The sequence below is a fragment of the Mobula hypostoma genome, chromosome 4 (genome assembly GCF_963921235.1).
Source record: "Mobula hypostoma chromosome 4, sMobHyp1.1, whole genome shotgun sequence".
In the NCBI taxonomy this organism is placed as follows: Eukaryota; Metazoa; Chordata; class Chondrichthyes; order Myliobatiformes; family Myliobatidae; genus Mobula; species Mobula hypostoma.
In genome coordinates, this window is record NC_086100.1 from 840,307 (window position 1) to 854,492 (window position 14,186).

Below are 14,186 nucleotides of genomic sequence, written 5' to 3' on the forward strand. Positions count from 1 at the left end.
AGAATTGAACTTAGAACTCCAATGGCCCGAGCTGCAATTGTGTTGGAATAACCAATATGTTATTGTGGAGCCCCAGTGCTCCAGCCACACACTGCACCATCGACTGGTGACTGATGTACTTACTGTTAAGTTCAGGCTCCATTCGATAAAATAAGGCCTGGCATGAGTAGTTGATCTGACTCCCAAAAAGAGTGAGGTTGTCCTTTGAATGGAACATGACGAACCCGTCCTCCAGGGGCCGTGGAGTCCCGCAGTCTATAACTGGAGATAAAAGAATCCTGCATTAAACACGCAATACCTCACAGTGCCACAGGAAGCCCAGAGACTATAGTGCTTTCATCTACACCTCCCCAATCATAGAACAATACAGCACAGGAACAGGCTATTTGGCCTGCCATGCCTATGCTGACAATGACACCAAACTAAACGAATCCCATCTGCTTGCATATGATCCACATCCCTCCACTCCCTGCCTGTTCCTGTGCTGTTCTAAATGCCTTTTAAACATAACCCAAACTCCCAAACCCTCTCTCACATGCTCCTCTACTAAGGGCACCCCTCTTATGTCTTCACCTCCCACACCATTGTCCAGAGTTAAGCACCAATGTGGCTGGGGAGGTAAAGTAGGCACTACTCTTCCAGAAATAAACTCTGCCATGGTGGTTGTGGCAAAGACGCAGCCAAGATCTTAAACACCAGCCATCAGCTGAACAATACAAGAATATCCAGCTCTTTAGGTGCACTCTTACAGCTTGGCAGATGTCTTCATAACGACCACAAATGGAGAGTTGGAGGCTCACTATTTGCTTGTTCGTTGAAGCTAAATGTCTTAATTTCAGAGCTTAAACAGCCACTCATTATTACATGCAAATTAAAAGTTCTGTAAATGCTGGAAATCTGAAAAAAGTTAAAGGTTCTTCAAATTAAAGATCAAGTCAAGTCAAGTCAAGTCACTTTTTATTGTCATTTCGACCATAACTGCTGGTACAGTACACAGTAAAAACGAGACAATGTTTTTCAGGGCCATGGTGCTACATGAACAATACAAAAACTACACTGAACTACGTAAAACAATACAAAACTACACTAGACTACAGACCTAACCAGGACTGCATAAAGTGCACAAAACAGTGCAGGCATTACAATAAGTAATAAACAAGACAATATGCACAGTAGAGGGCAGTAAATTGGTGTCAGTCCAGGCTCTGGGTATTGAGGAGTTTGATGACTTGGGGGAAGAAACTGTTACATAGTCTGGTCGTGAGAGCCCGAACACTTCGGTGTCTTTTGCCAGATAGCAGGAGGGAGAAGAGTTTGTATGAGGGGTCCGTGGGGTCCTTCATAATGCTGTTTGCTTTACGGATGCAGCATGTGGTGTAAATGTCTCTAATGGCGGGAAGAGAGGCTCCAATGATCCTCTCAGCTGACCTCACTATCCGCTGCAGGGTCTTGCGATCCGAGATGGTGCAATTTCCAAACCAGGCAGTGATGCAGCTGCTCAGGATGCTCTCAATACAACCTCGGTAGAATGTGGTGAGGATGAGGGGTCTTTGCCAGGTGAACACTAAAAAATTTGGTTCTCTTAACGATTTCTACAGAGGAGTCGTCGATGTTCAGCGGAGAGTGGTCGTTCTGTGTCCTCCTGAAGTCAACAACCATCTCTTCTGTTTTGTTCACATTCAGAGACAGGTTGTTGGCTCTGCACCAGGAGTCTAGGATCCAGTTGCAGAGGGAGGTGTTCAGGCCCAGTAGGCTCAGTTTTCCAATCAGTTTCTGAGGAATGATTGTGTTGAATGCTGAAGTCTATGAACAGCATTCAAACATACATGTCCTTTTTGTCCAGGTGGGTTAGGGCCAGGTGGAGGGTGATGGCAATGGCGTTGTCTGTTGAACTCTTGGGACGGTATGCGAACTGCAGGGGTTCCAGTGAGGTGGGCAGCAGGGTCTTGACGTGCCTCTTGACAAGCCTCTCAAAACACTTCATGATGATGGATGTGAGTGCGATGTGTGACGATATCCTGAGTTATTCATTATGGACTGTGCTTTTAAAAAGAGAGAGAGAGAATGCAGCTGTACAGCACAAACAACTTGTTATTGAGAGAGAGATGGGTGAAGACTGCTCAGAGTTTGTTTAGGATTTCTGCAAGGACACTGCCAGCTTCTGAATTCCTACAGAGAGAGAAAGGAGGAGCTACTTGATGGACAGCTGGTGTTCAGCACAACAGTATTTAAACCAGCGTAATTGCTTGTTTCACAGGGCACGCAAATGCACTAAGGTGTGGTGAAGTTACCACTATCCTGTTCAGGAGCCCACGAGTGTGGGACTGAGTATCGATCATGAGGAATCGATCTGTGATTATTAGTGCATGAAAGAGTGACCCTGTGTAGTTTACCAGTGTGTCTAACCTTTGCCTGTGTTGGTAGACTATCACTTGAAGATGGTGCTCTTAAGTTGTTCAAGTTTGGCTAACTTGGAAGTTTCGGAGGATAACGGGAAGATTGACAGCATCAACTCACCTGAAGAACTAAACATCTCTCTCCATCACTACTCAATTCAATACCACGAACTGAACCGAACTTTACCCATCATTGTACGACTGTATTGATTTACTTCCTAGGCCTGAAGAAGCTTGGGTTTTATACATTTCTACCCTTATATTGCTAACTCATTGCTAACCTGTTTGATATATCTGAATTTATATTACTGTATGGCATAGTTACTAATAAACGAACATTAGTTAACAGTAATACCAGACACCAAGGTGTTTTCAATTTCTGCTGGTTCTTTAACCCGTTATGGGGTACATAACAAATTGGGGGCTCGTTCGGGATTTGAACAAATTTGTTGGGGGCTTGATTGAATAGTTGATCTGATTGGGGAAAATCCCTTCCGCTTTGCGTGAGTGGAATGAAGTTTGAAGTTAATAAATTTGTGGCAGAACCAACCCCTGAGGCATTGGATGATGCTAAGAGGGATGTGTTGGTGAGAATTGCTCATAGGTTAAAAGTTAAGGTGACTACTAGAATGAAGAGGGCTCAGATGCAGATGTTAATAGCACAGCATTTTGTATCCAAAGGAACATTTGAGGAGGAAGTGTTGGAAATGTTTGCTGAAGGTAAAGTACTTACTAAGGCTGAGACTCACCTTCAATTGGCAAAATTAAAGATGAAGCATGAATTGCAATTAAAACAGCTCGAGGTTGATGAAGCAAAAAAAGCAGAGGGTCCATGAGGCTAGAGAGGCAAACAAACAGAGAGATGAGGCAGAAAAACAGAGGCAGTTCGAGAGGGAGATGTGGCAGCTGGGAAGTCCTGTGTTGAACCCTGATGATTTGTACAGCTCGAAAGAGCCTGTGTTGATTGAAGAATTTAAGAAGAGTGTTCCCAATGATGTAAGGGCATACCTAGATGAAAAGGATGCCACTACCTTGCGGGAGTCTGCTAAGGCAGCAGACCAGTTTGTTTTAACCCACGAGGTTGAGTTTACTCCGGATGAGAGTTTCCCAGAGAGTAGCTAGGAAGATCAGGGTAACCTTGAATTTGAAACTGGGACTAGTGATGACCGCCTAGAAGAGGCAGCTGTCCCGATTGCCTGTGTTCAGGTTGTTGAAGTACCTGTGGATTCACAGGGTACTGAACCTTGTGTTGAAGCTCAGTTAAGGTCTGAGGTGTCTGACTTGGTTGAAAAGGAATGCAGTCCTTTTGTGTCAGATGGTCTTGGTTCAGTGAATAAGGGGTTAACCTTGGTACCAGTGGAATTGAGGATTCTCAGTCACTTGTATTAGACAGTGTTTTAAAAGTTAGTAATGAGATGAAAATCGATGAGGTAAATGTTACTGCAGATATTGAGAAAGGTGCTGTTTCTGGACTTTTGAATAAAGTACTGGGGAAGTTTGGATTGGTTTTGCGACCTTTGGCCCTGCTTTCAGGACAATGGCCTGCTAAAGAATTATGTGCCACTCTGTTGAATTTTGCATTAACATTTGGACGTAAACACCTTCAAGGTTATGAAGTTGCTTTTCACAATTGCGATGTGGAGAAAAAGAATTGTTTTGGTCTTAAGAGGCCATTTGCAGAGGTTACTATGGAGACGGATCGAGCTGAAAGTTGTAGGAATGGAATAAATGGATTGTTTGGAATTTTCACAATATACACATGGGTTTCATAAGTCCAGTGATAGTGCTGAGTTTAGTAAGCATTGGGGGTAGGGTGATACCTATCCAGGGTGATGTTTATCCAGCAGTTCAGCTAACGAGCAAATCTGCTGCTAACGACCCACACATGGAGACTGATGTTTACCCCACATGCACAGTAACCCAAAGCATGTCTAAAAAGTCTGCTGATGCAGATAGTTCGGGGCAGGGGGATTCTGAGGGCCATGATAGCAAAACCAGGGGTTCAAATCATGATGATTTATCAGAGACTTTTTTACCTTCTCTATTCCAACAGGACTTAGAGGGTAGTAAGGCTGATGAGAAAGGTTTGTCCTTACCTAGAAAGGAATTTATAGAGGAACAGAACCGAGATCCTGAAATTGTGGTTTTAAAGGATACAGCTCTCATGGAAGAGGAGGTTCAGAGAGAGTCAGTAGGATATTATCTTAAGGATGGGGTATTAATGAGGAAGTGGAGACCACCTACTTTGCCTGCAAATGAGGATTGGGCCATTGAACATCAGGTTGTGGTCCCGAAAGTTTACAGGACTGCGATTTTAAACAAAGCTCATAGTTTGCCTTTAGGTGGACATTTTGGAGTGAGAAAGACAGTGAACAGGATTATGAAGGAATTCTACTGGCCTAATTTAAGAAAGGATGTTGTGAATTTCCGTAGATCTTGCCATACCTGCCAGGTTGTGGGAAAACCTAATCAGGTTATTCAAGTAGCACCACTTAAACCAATACCTGCTTTTGGTGAACCTTTTTCTAGTGTCATAGTGGATTATGTTGGCCCATTGCCAAAGACTGCAGCTGGTCATCAGTACTTGTTAACAATTATGTGTGCTGCGTCTAGGTTCCCCGAAGCAGTGCCTCTCAGAAACATCCAGGCCAAAACTGTGGTAAAAGCACTCATCAAGTTTTTCACACTGGTAGGTTGGACCAAAGAAATTCAATCTGACCAGGGCAGTAACTTTACTTCGAGAACATTCCAGGGGATAGTTAGAGAACTGGTAGCTAAGCACACTGTGTCATCTGCATATCACCCAGAGTCCCAGGGAGCCTTGGAATGGTTCCACTCCACTCTTAAGATCATGATTAAAACATATTGTGTGGAAAATTTAAAAAAACTGGGATGAGGGGGTTCCCCTACTCTTATTTGCTGTTAGGGATTTGATTCAAGAATCGTTGGGGTTCAGTCCGTTTGAACTTGTTTTTGGTCACAAAGCTAGAGGACCTTTGACCCTACTCAGAGAACAGTGGTCTGATCCGAAAGTATGCGTGAGCGTGCTTAGTTATGTTTTGGAACTCAGAGACAGACGTAACAAGGCTTATGACCTTACAAAGCAGAATTTACAGCACTCTCAGATAATGATGAAGCTGTGGTATGACCGGAAGGCTAGAGAACAGAGATATTGTGTTGGAGATAAGGTCCTGGTGCTGTTCCCCCTCCTTATCAACCCCCTTCAAGCTTTAGTGGACTATACCAGAAAATTAAGAAAATTGATTCTTTGAATTATGTTATTAGAACTTATGACCAAGGAAGGCTACTCAAGTCGTTCACGTAAACCTGCTCAAGCCTTATCATGATATGGAGACATCATCTGTAAGTACTGTTATGAAAACAAATGAAGCTGTGGAGCCTGCTACCGAGATACCAGATAATTTTAATGAACTTAGTGTAGTCTCCACAAAGCTTGAAAACACTGTTGTTTTGGAAAATCTTGACCGTAAAATCCATCATTTAGACCCTGAGCAACAAAAACACTTGAAAGGATTAATTAGCAAGTATAAAGATTTATTCCCTGACATTCCAAGACAGTGCACGGCTGCAGTGCATGATGTCACATACCCCATGACGGGAATAAAGAATCAGCAGAAATAGAAAACACTTTGGAGTCCAGTATTGCTATTAACTAATAGTATTTACTAGTAACTACGCAATACAGTAATATAAATGTAGATAAACCAAACAGGTTAGCAATGATTATACATATAAGTAAGTATATCAGTAAGTGTGGAAATATATGCATGAAAAACCCAACTAGGGGTAAAAAGATACAGTCTTACAATGATGAGCAAAGTTCAGTTCAGTTTGGTTTGTGGTATTGAATTGAGTAGTGATGGAGAGAGAGGGAGGGAGAGATTTGAGTCTTCAGGCGAGCTGATGCCGTTGATCTTCTTGTTGTCCTTCGAAATCCTTTAGACATCACCGAGTGTGACTTTAACAAAGGGGACTGGTTTGCTGTGGTGGAGCTATCACCCAGGCGAGGGTGGACACATGGACAACTCCCCACCAGTCAACCTCTTTCCTTTTCACTGCAAGTGCGACGGATTGATCCACCTGATCGATCCTCCAAAACCCACTTTTTCTGCGGGCACAACAATGCTCATTCAGTGTCCAAAACATGTGTCTGAGGGCAATATCATCTGACCTTCTATTTATCTCACCGTACTGGATACCAGCTGTCATTCAAATAACTCCTCCTTCCTCTCTCTGTGTAAGAAATGCAAGCAGGCGATGTCCTTGAGAAGTATCAACACGCTGCCAGAAATCATAACATTGAGTGTCCATCAAATAACACCGCCTTTGGTCACCATAGCAACTTACGAGCTGCTCGGTGCCATCTCTCTCTCCAACTCAGCAGAAATCCAAAGGTTAGCCAGTTCTTCCTCGTGCCTTAAAGTGACAGTCCAACAGTTAGTCTTCGTCTCTCTTTCTCTTTCAAAACAAGATATCAATGTTAAATAACTCCCTCTCTCTCTTTTCAAAAGCACAGTTAATAGGGATAAACGAGCACAGCTCATAGGGGTAATTCAGGATCCCATCACAATGATGTAATTGTAGATTAAGTTGATCCAATTAAGCAGCATCCGTACAGAATGAGCCAAGACTAAAATAAAATGGTTAAACAAGAAATTGAATACATGCTGACAGCTGGCATTATTAGGTCATCTACCTCAGACTGGGCATTGTCCTGTGTTATTGTCCCTAAGCCGGACGGAGGCATGAGATTCTGTACTGGCTACAGGAAAGTTAATGCAATAACCAAGACAGATGCTTATCCTATCCCAAGAGTGGATGACTGCATTAATAGAGTGGGGAAGGCTAAATACCTTACAAAGATTGACCTGTTAAAAAGATACTGGTGTGTTCCTTTGACAGAAAGGGCTGAAGAAATATCTGCATTTGTGACGCTATCTGGACTGTATGAGTACAATGTTTTACCTTTTGGGATGAAAAATGCTCCAGGGACATTCCAAAGGATGATCAATTCAGTGATTCGGGGTTTAGAAAATACAGAGGCTTATATTGATGGTCTGGTTATATGGAATGACATATGGGAAGAGCATGTCTGAGCAGTAGAGAAACTATCTGACAGGCTTTCCGAGGCCAATCTTACTGTAAACCTCGCTAAAAGTGAATTTGGCCACGCCACTGTCATGTATCTTGGCTACGTAGTAGGCCAGGGCCAAGTGGCTCCTGTGCAGGTTATTGCTGAGGTTCCCGTTCCGATGGGTAAGAAAGAATTGAGAAGGTTTTTAGGAATGGTTGGGTATTATCGTAAGTTTTATAAGAACTTCGCAGACATCACTCTCCCCCTAACGAAACTCCTAGGGAAGAGTGAAAGATTTGTATGGAGTGACCTTTGCCAGGAGGCATTTGAACACCTGAAAACCATCCTGTGTTATCATCCTGTGCTCAAAGCACCTGATTTTAATGAACCATTTTCAATCGTGGTAGACGCTAGTGATGAAGCTGCCGGGGTAGTATTGTTGCAAAAGGATGATGATGAAATTGAACATCTAGTAGCTTATTTCTCAAAGAAATTTAATGCGCATCAGAAAAATTATTCTACTGTTGGAAAAAAGTTACTATCACTAATTTTAGCATTGCAACATTTTAATGTCTACATATGTCCTGCGCAGAAACCACTTGTGGTTTACACGGACTATAATTCATTAGTGTTTCTGAGGAAAATGAAGGATAAGAATAGAAGGGTACTTAGCTGGAGTCTGATCTTGCAAGAATATGACTTGGAAATAAAACACGTGAAAGGTACTGACAACATTATACCTGACTGTTTATCCAGATGTTAAGTTAGAAGTTGTACACGTTTTGCTGTTATCTGATAATTATACATGCATTGTTTCAGACTTCGTAATTCACAGTTAAACTAAAAATTTTGCTCCTTCATCAAAATTTTTCCCAAAAGGAGGGAGGTGTAACGATATCCTGAGTTATTCATTATGGACTGTGCTTTTAAAAAAAGAGAGAGAGTGCAGCTGTACAGCACAAACAACTTGTTATTGAGAGAGAGAGAGAGAGAGAGGTGAAGACTGCTCACAGTTTGTTTAGGATTTCTGCAAAGACACTGCCAGCTTCCGAGTCCGAGTTCCTACAGAGAGAGAAGGGAGGAACTACTTGATGGACAGCTGGTGTTCAGCACAACAGTATTTAAACCAGCGTAATTGCTTGTTTCACAGGACACGCAGATGCACTAAGGTGTGGTGAAGTTACCACTATCCTGTTCAGGTGCCCACGAGTGTGGCACTGAGGATCGATTGTGAGGAATCGATCTGTGATCATTAGTGCGTGAAAGAGCGACCCTGTGGAGTCTACCAGTGTGTCTAACCTTTGCCTGGGTTGGTAGACTATCACTTGAAGACGGTGCTCTTAAGTTGGTCAAGTTTGGCTAACTTGGAAGTTTCGGAGGACAACGGGAAGATCGACGGCATCAGCTCACCTGAAGAACTAAGCACCTCTCTCTCTATCACTACTCAACTCAATACCACGAACTGAACTGAACTTTACCCATCATCGTAAGACTGTATCCATTTACTTCCTAGGCCTGAAGAAGCTTGGGTTTTATATATTTCCACCCTTATATATATAATCATTGCTAACCTGTTTGATATATCTGAATTTATATTACTGTATTGCATAATTACTAATAAACAAGCATTAGTTAACAGTAATGCCAGACTCCAAGGTGGTTTCCATTTCTGCTGGTTCCTTAACCCATTACGGGGTACATAACAGACGGGACGGTAGTCGTTGAGGCAGGACACTGAAGACTCCTTTGGCACAGGGACGATGGTGGCAGCCTTGAAACACGTAGGAATGATGGTGCTGCTCAGGGAAATATTGAAGATCTCAGTGAGAATCTCAGCTAGCTGGTCTGTATATCCTCTAAGCACTCTGCCAGGAATATTGCCTTGTCCAGCAGCCTTCTGTGGATTGATCCTACATAGGGTTCTCCTCACATCGGCCATGGTAAGACACAGCACCTGATCGTTTGGAGGAGGGGTGGTCTTCCTCGCCACGTCATTTTTTGCCTCAAAACGAGCATAGAAGTTATTCAATGCATCTGGGAGGGAGGCATCACCAGCACAGGCAGGTGGTGTTGTCTTGTAGAACTTCACAGATGCTGGAAATCCAGAGCAACACACATAAAATGTTGGAGGAATTCAGTAGACAATGTTCCGGGCCAACTCTTCATCAGGGTTTATTTCTCTTCAGAGATGAGGCCTAACATGCTAAGTATTTACAGCATTCGTGTTCACATATCTCTCAATTTGTGTGCTTTGTCTCATAGTCCTGGCAATATTTTGCATCCTCATTCATCAGTTCCCATCCATCAAGTCCCATTTATCAGATTTCATCTATCAGTTCCCATCCATCACTTCCGGTTTACCAGTTCCTGTTCATCAGTTCCCATCCATTCATTCCCATACATCAGTTCTCAGTCATCAGTTCCCATCTGTCAGATCCTATCTGTCAGTTCTCATCCATCAGCTCCTGTTCATCATTTCCTGTTCATCAGATCTCATCCACCGGTTCTCATGCATCAGTTCCCATCCATCAGTTCCATCATCATTTCTCATCCGTCAATTCCCATCTGTCAGATCCCATCCGTCAGCTCCCGTCTGTCAGTTCCCATCTGTCAATTCCTATTCATCAGTTCCCATTTATCAGTTTCCATCCGTCAGTTCCCATCCGTCATTTCTCATTCCTCAGTTCCCATCCATCAATTCCCATTCATCAGTTCTCATCCATCAGCTCCCACTTATCAATTCCCATCCCTCAGTTCCTATTCATTTGTTCCCTCCTGCCAGTTCTTTAATAAAAATTTCCAAGTCTTCTAAATACCAACTTGAGTTATAAGTCTCCAACAATGAAGTAATCCATGTCTGTACACATCAGGACCCAGACAACATTCAACCATTGGTTGTTGAAGCACATAATATTCACACTACAATAACATGCAATGAGGCATCGGACTTGAGAGAACTTAGCACTAAATCCCCGCATTGAAAGGCACTTCCAGCACCATATCCCTCAGCACCAACTTTCTAGAGTTCCCCATGGACTACCCACATAAATACCACAGCTACTGAAGCAGATCATAAGAACATAAAGCATAGGAGCAGAATTAGGTCATTCAACCCATCAATATCCAGAATCAGCAGACCCTCTTGTATTTAAGTACAAGAAGAATCTCACCTGTTAATTCTGCCCATCACTGAATCAACCAATATCACTCTGCAGACATGTTCCCCTCATGTTTCACTTTCTTACCAGTCATTCTACTCTCAATACGTTTGACCACAATAAGGATTGCTGTTAATCATCGAGCATTTGACAGCTCTCAAGTTATTCCAACTATCCTGTCACATACTGAAGGATATGAGTGATACTCTGAATTTTAAGGACCAAAACATGGTTTCTGTCCTTGAAAAATGACTTCTTTCTGAACAAAAGCCATTTTGTAATAAACACGGTATCTTCAGTCATGAAGGGCGCTATGGTAGTGTAGCGATTAGCATGACACTATTACAGCTTGGGGCGGCGGAGTTCAATTCCGGCACAATCTGTAAGGAGTTTGTACATTCTCTCCGTGACTGCGTGGGTTTCCTCCAGGTGCTCTGGTTTCCTCCCACATTCTGAATACCAGTTAGTAGGTTCATTGGTCCTTGTAAATTTCCTGCAATTAGGCTAAGGTTAAGATAGAGGGGCTGCCGGACAGCGTGAGCTCATTGAGCCAGTATCTCCACACTGTATCTCTAAACAAATAAATAAATAGAAACATAGAAACCCTACAGCACAATACAGGCCCTTTGGCCCACAATGCTGTGCCAAATATGTACTTACTTTGGAAATTACCTAGGGTTGCTCATAGCCCTCTATTTATCTAAGCACCATGTACCTATCCAGGAGTCTCTTAAAAGACTCTATCGTATCTGCCTCCACCACCGCCACCGGCAGCCCATTCTACGCACTCACCACTCTCTGTGTAAAAAACTTACCCCTAACATCTCCTCTGTACCTACTTCCAGGCACCTTAGAACTGTGCCCTCTCGTGTTAGCCATTTCAGCCCTGGGAAAAAGCCTCTGAGTATCCACACAATCAGTGCCTCTCATCATTGAATAAGGGAACAACATCTGCAACCCTCCACACCTCTGGAACCTCTCCCATCCCCATTGATGATGCAAAGATCATTGCCAAAGGATCAGCAATCTCCTCCCTTCCATCGCCTCCTGGGAGCCTGGGGTATATCTCGTCTGGTCCCGGTGACTTATCCAACTTGATGCTTTCCAAAAGCTCCAGCACATCCTCTTTCTTAATGTCTATATGCTCAAGCTTTTCAGTCCGCTGTAAGTCATCCCTACAATTGCCAAGATCCTGTTCTGTAGTGAATACTGAAGCGAAGTATTCATTAAGTATCTCCACTATCTCCTCTGGTTCAATACACACTTTTCCACTGTCACACTTGATTGGTCCTATTCTCTCACGCCTTATCCTCTTGCTCTTCACATACTTGTACATGGGGTTTTCCTTAATCCTGCTCATCAAGGCCTTCTTGTGGCCCCTTCTGGCTCTCCTAATTTCATTCTTAAGCTCCTTCCTGATAGCCTTATAATTAACTAGATCTCTATCATTACCTAGTTTTTTGAACTTTGCGTAAGCTTTTCTTTTCTTCTTGACTAGATGTTCAACAGCCTTTGTACACCATAGTTCCTGTACCGTATCAACCTTCCCATCTTATTGGAACGTACCTATACAGAACCCCACGCAAATATCCCCTGAACATTTGTCACATTTCTGCCATACATTTCCCTGAGAACACGTGTTCCCAATTTATGCTTCCAAGTTCCTGCCTGATAGCTTCATATTTCCCCTTACCTCAATTAAACACTTTCCTAACTTGTATATTCCTATCCCTCTCCAATGCTATGGTAAAGGAGATAGAATTATGATCACTATCTCCAAAATGCTCTCCTGCTGAGAGACCTGACACCTGACCTGGTTCATTTCCCAATACCAGATCAAGTACAGTCTCTCCTCTTGTAGGCTTATCTACATATTGTGTCAGGAAACCTTCCTGAACACACCTAACAAACTCCACCCCATCTAAACCCCTTGCTCTAGGGAGATGCCAGTCAATATTGGGGAAAATGAAATCTCCCATTACGACAACCCTGTTATTATTACACCTTTCCAGAATCTGTCTCCCTATTTGCTCCTCAATATCCCCATTACTATTGGGTGGTCTATAAAAAACACCCAGTAGAATTATTAACCTGTTCCTGTTTCTAACTTCTACCCACAGAGACTCAGTAGACAACCCCTCCATGACTTCCCCCTTTTCTGCAGCCGTGACACTATCTCTGATCAGCAGATCCATGCCCCCAACTCTTTTGCCTCCTTCCCTGTCCTTTCTGAAACATCTAAACCCTGGCACTCTAAGTAACCTTTCCTGCCCTTGAGCCATCCAAGTCTCTGTAATGCCCACAACATCATAGCTCCAAGTACTGATCTATGCTCTAAGCTCATCCGCTTTGTTCATGATGCTTCTTGCATTAAAATTGACACATCTGAAACCTTCAGTCTGAGCACATCCCTTCTCTATCACCTGCCTTTCCACCCTCTCACACTGTCTACAAGTTTTCGCGATTTGTGAGCCAACCACTCCCTCCATCTGTTCAGTTTGGTTCGCACTCCCCAGCATTTTTAGTTTAAACTCTCCCCAACAGCTTTAGCAAACCTTCCCGCCAGGATATAGTTCCCCCTCAGATTCAAGTGCAACTGTCCCTTTTTGTACAGGTCACACCTGCCCCAAAAGAGGTCCCAATGATCCAGAAATCTGAATCCCTGCTCCAATCCTTCAGCCATGCATTTATCCTCCACCTCACTCTATTCCTATACTCACTGTCGCAAAACGTTGGCTTGCAAGTTCAACAGGTTATTAAGAAGGCAAACGGAATGTTGGCCTTCATTGCTAGAAGGATTGAATTCAAGAGCAGGGAGGTCATGCTGCAACTATACAGGGTACTGGTGAGACCGCACCTGGAGTACTGTGTGCAGTTCTGATCTCCATACTTGAGGAAGGATATACTGGCTTTGGAGGCAGTGCAGAGGAGGTTTACCGGGTTGATTCCAGAGATGAAGGGGTTAACTTATGAGAAGAGATTGAGTTGCCTGGGACTATACTCTCTGGAATTCAGAAGAATGAGAGAGGATCTTATTGAAACACAGCTGCAGTTCCCTAACCCGGTCCCTAAGGAGCTGCACCTTGACACACCTGCTGCAGATGTGGCCGTCTGGGAGGTTGGGAGTTTCCCGGACATCCTACATCTGACACCCAGTTAAGTACACTGGCCTCACAGACATACTTCCTATTCCTCACAAGTAGCTTACCTCACCTCGGCCCGTTATCGCCAAAGCCTCATTGAACTAATACTCTCCTATTCTGTCCCCCTCCACTTTGAGGCTCGCTCTATAAAGCTGTCTTCTTTTAAATCCTTCCTGCCAGTCTAACGCGCTGATGTCCACACGCTTGAGTAGTCATGCCTCGATCAAACCGCTGAGGAAAAAACTGTCTTCTTTTAAATCTTTCCCGCCAGTAGATAAGATAGATAGATCCACGACAGCAGAATTGGACACTTTTAGGCGAATTAGGTCCATGCCAGGATACTATTAAAAATGTCTCTAACTGATTCCATGTAGTCAAAACCATGTGTGCTCCA

The 14,186-nt window shown here is 43.3% G+C and overlaps 1 protein-coding gene across 2 annotated transcripts in view; it reads right to left on the reverse strand.

Annotated features, from left to right (window-relative positions):
* Positions 1 to 14,186, reverse strand: part of mynn (myoneurin) — a 467,776-nt gene that overhangs the window by 310,296 nt on the left and 143,294 nt on the right. For both annotated transcript variants that reach the window (XM_063045225.1, XM_063045221.1), the window contains exon 9: positions 124 to 261. In XM_063045225.1, coding sequence (XP_062901295.1) covers positions 124 to 261 — 138 coding nt within the window. The remainder of the gene's footprint in view (positions 1 to 123; positions 262 to 14,186) is intronic.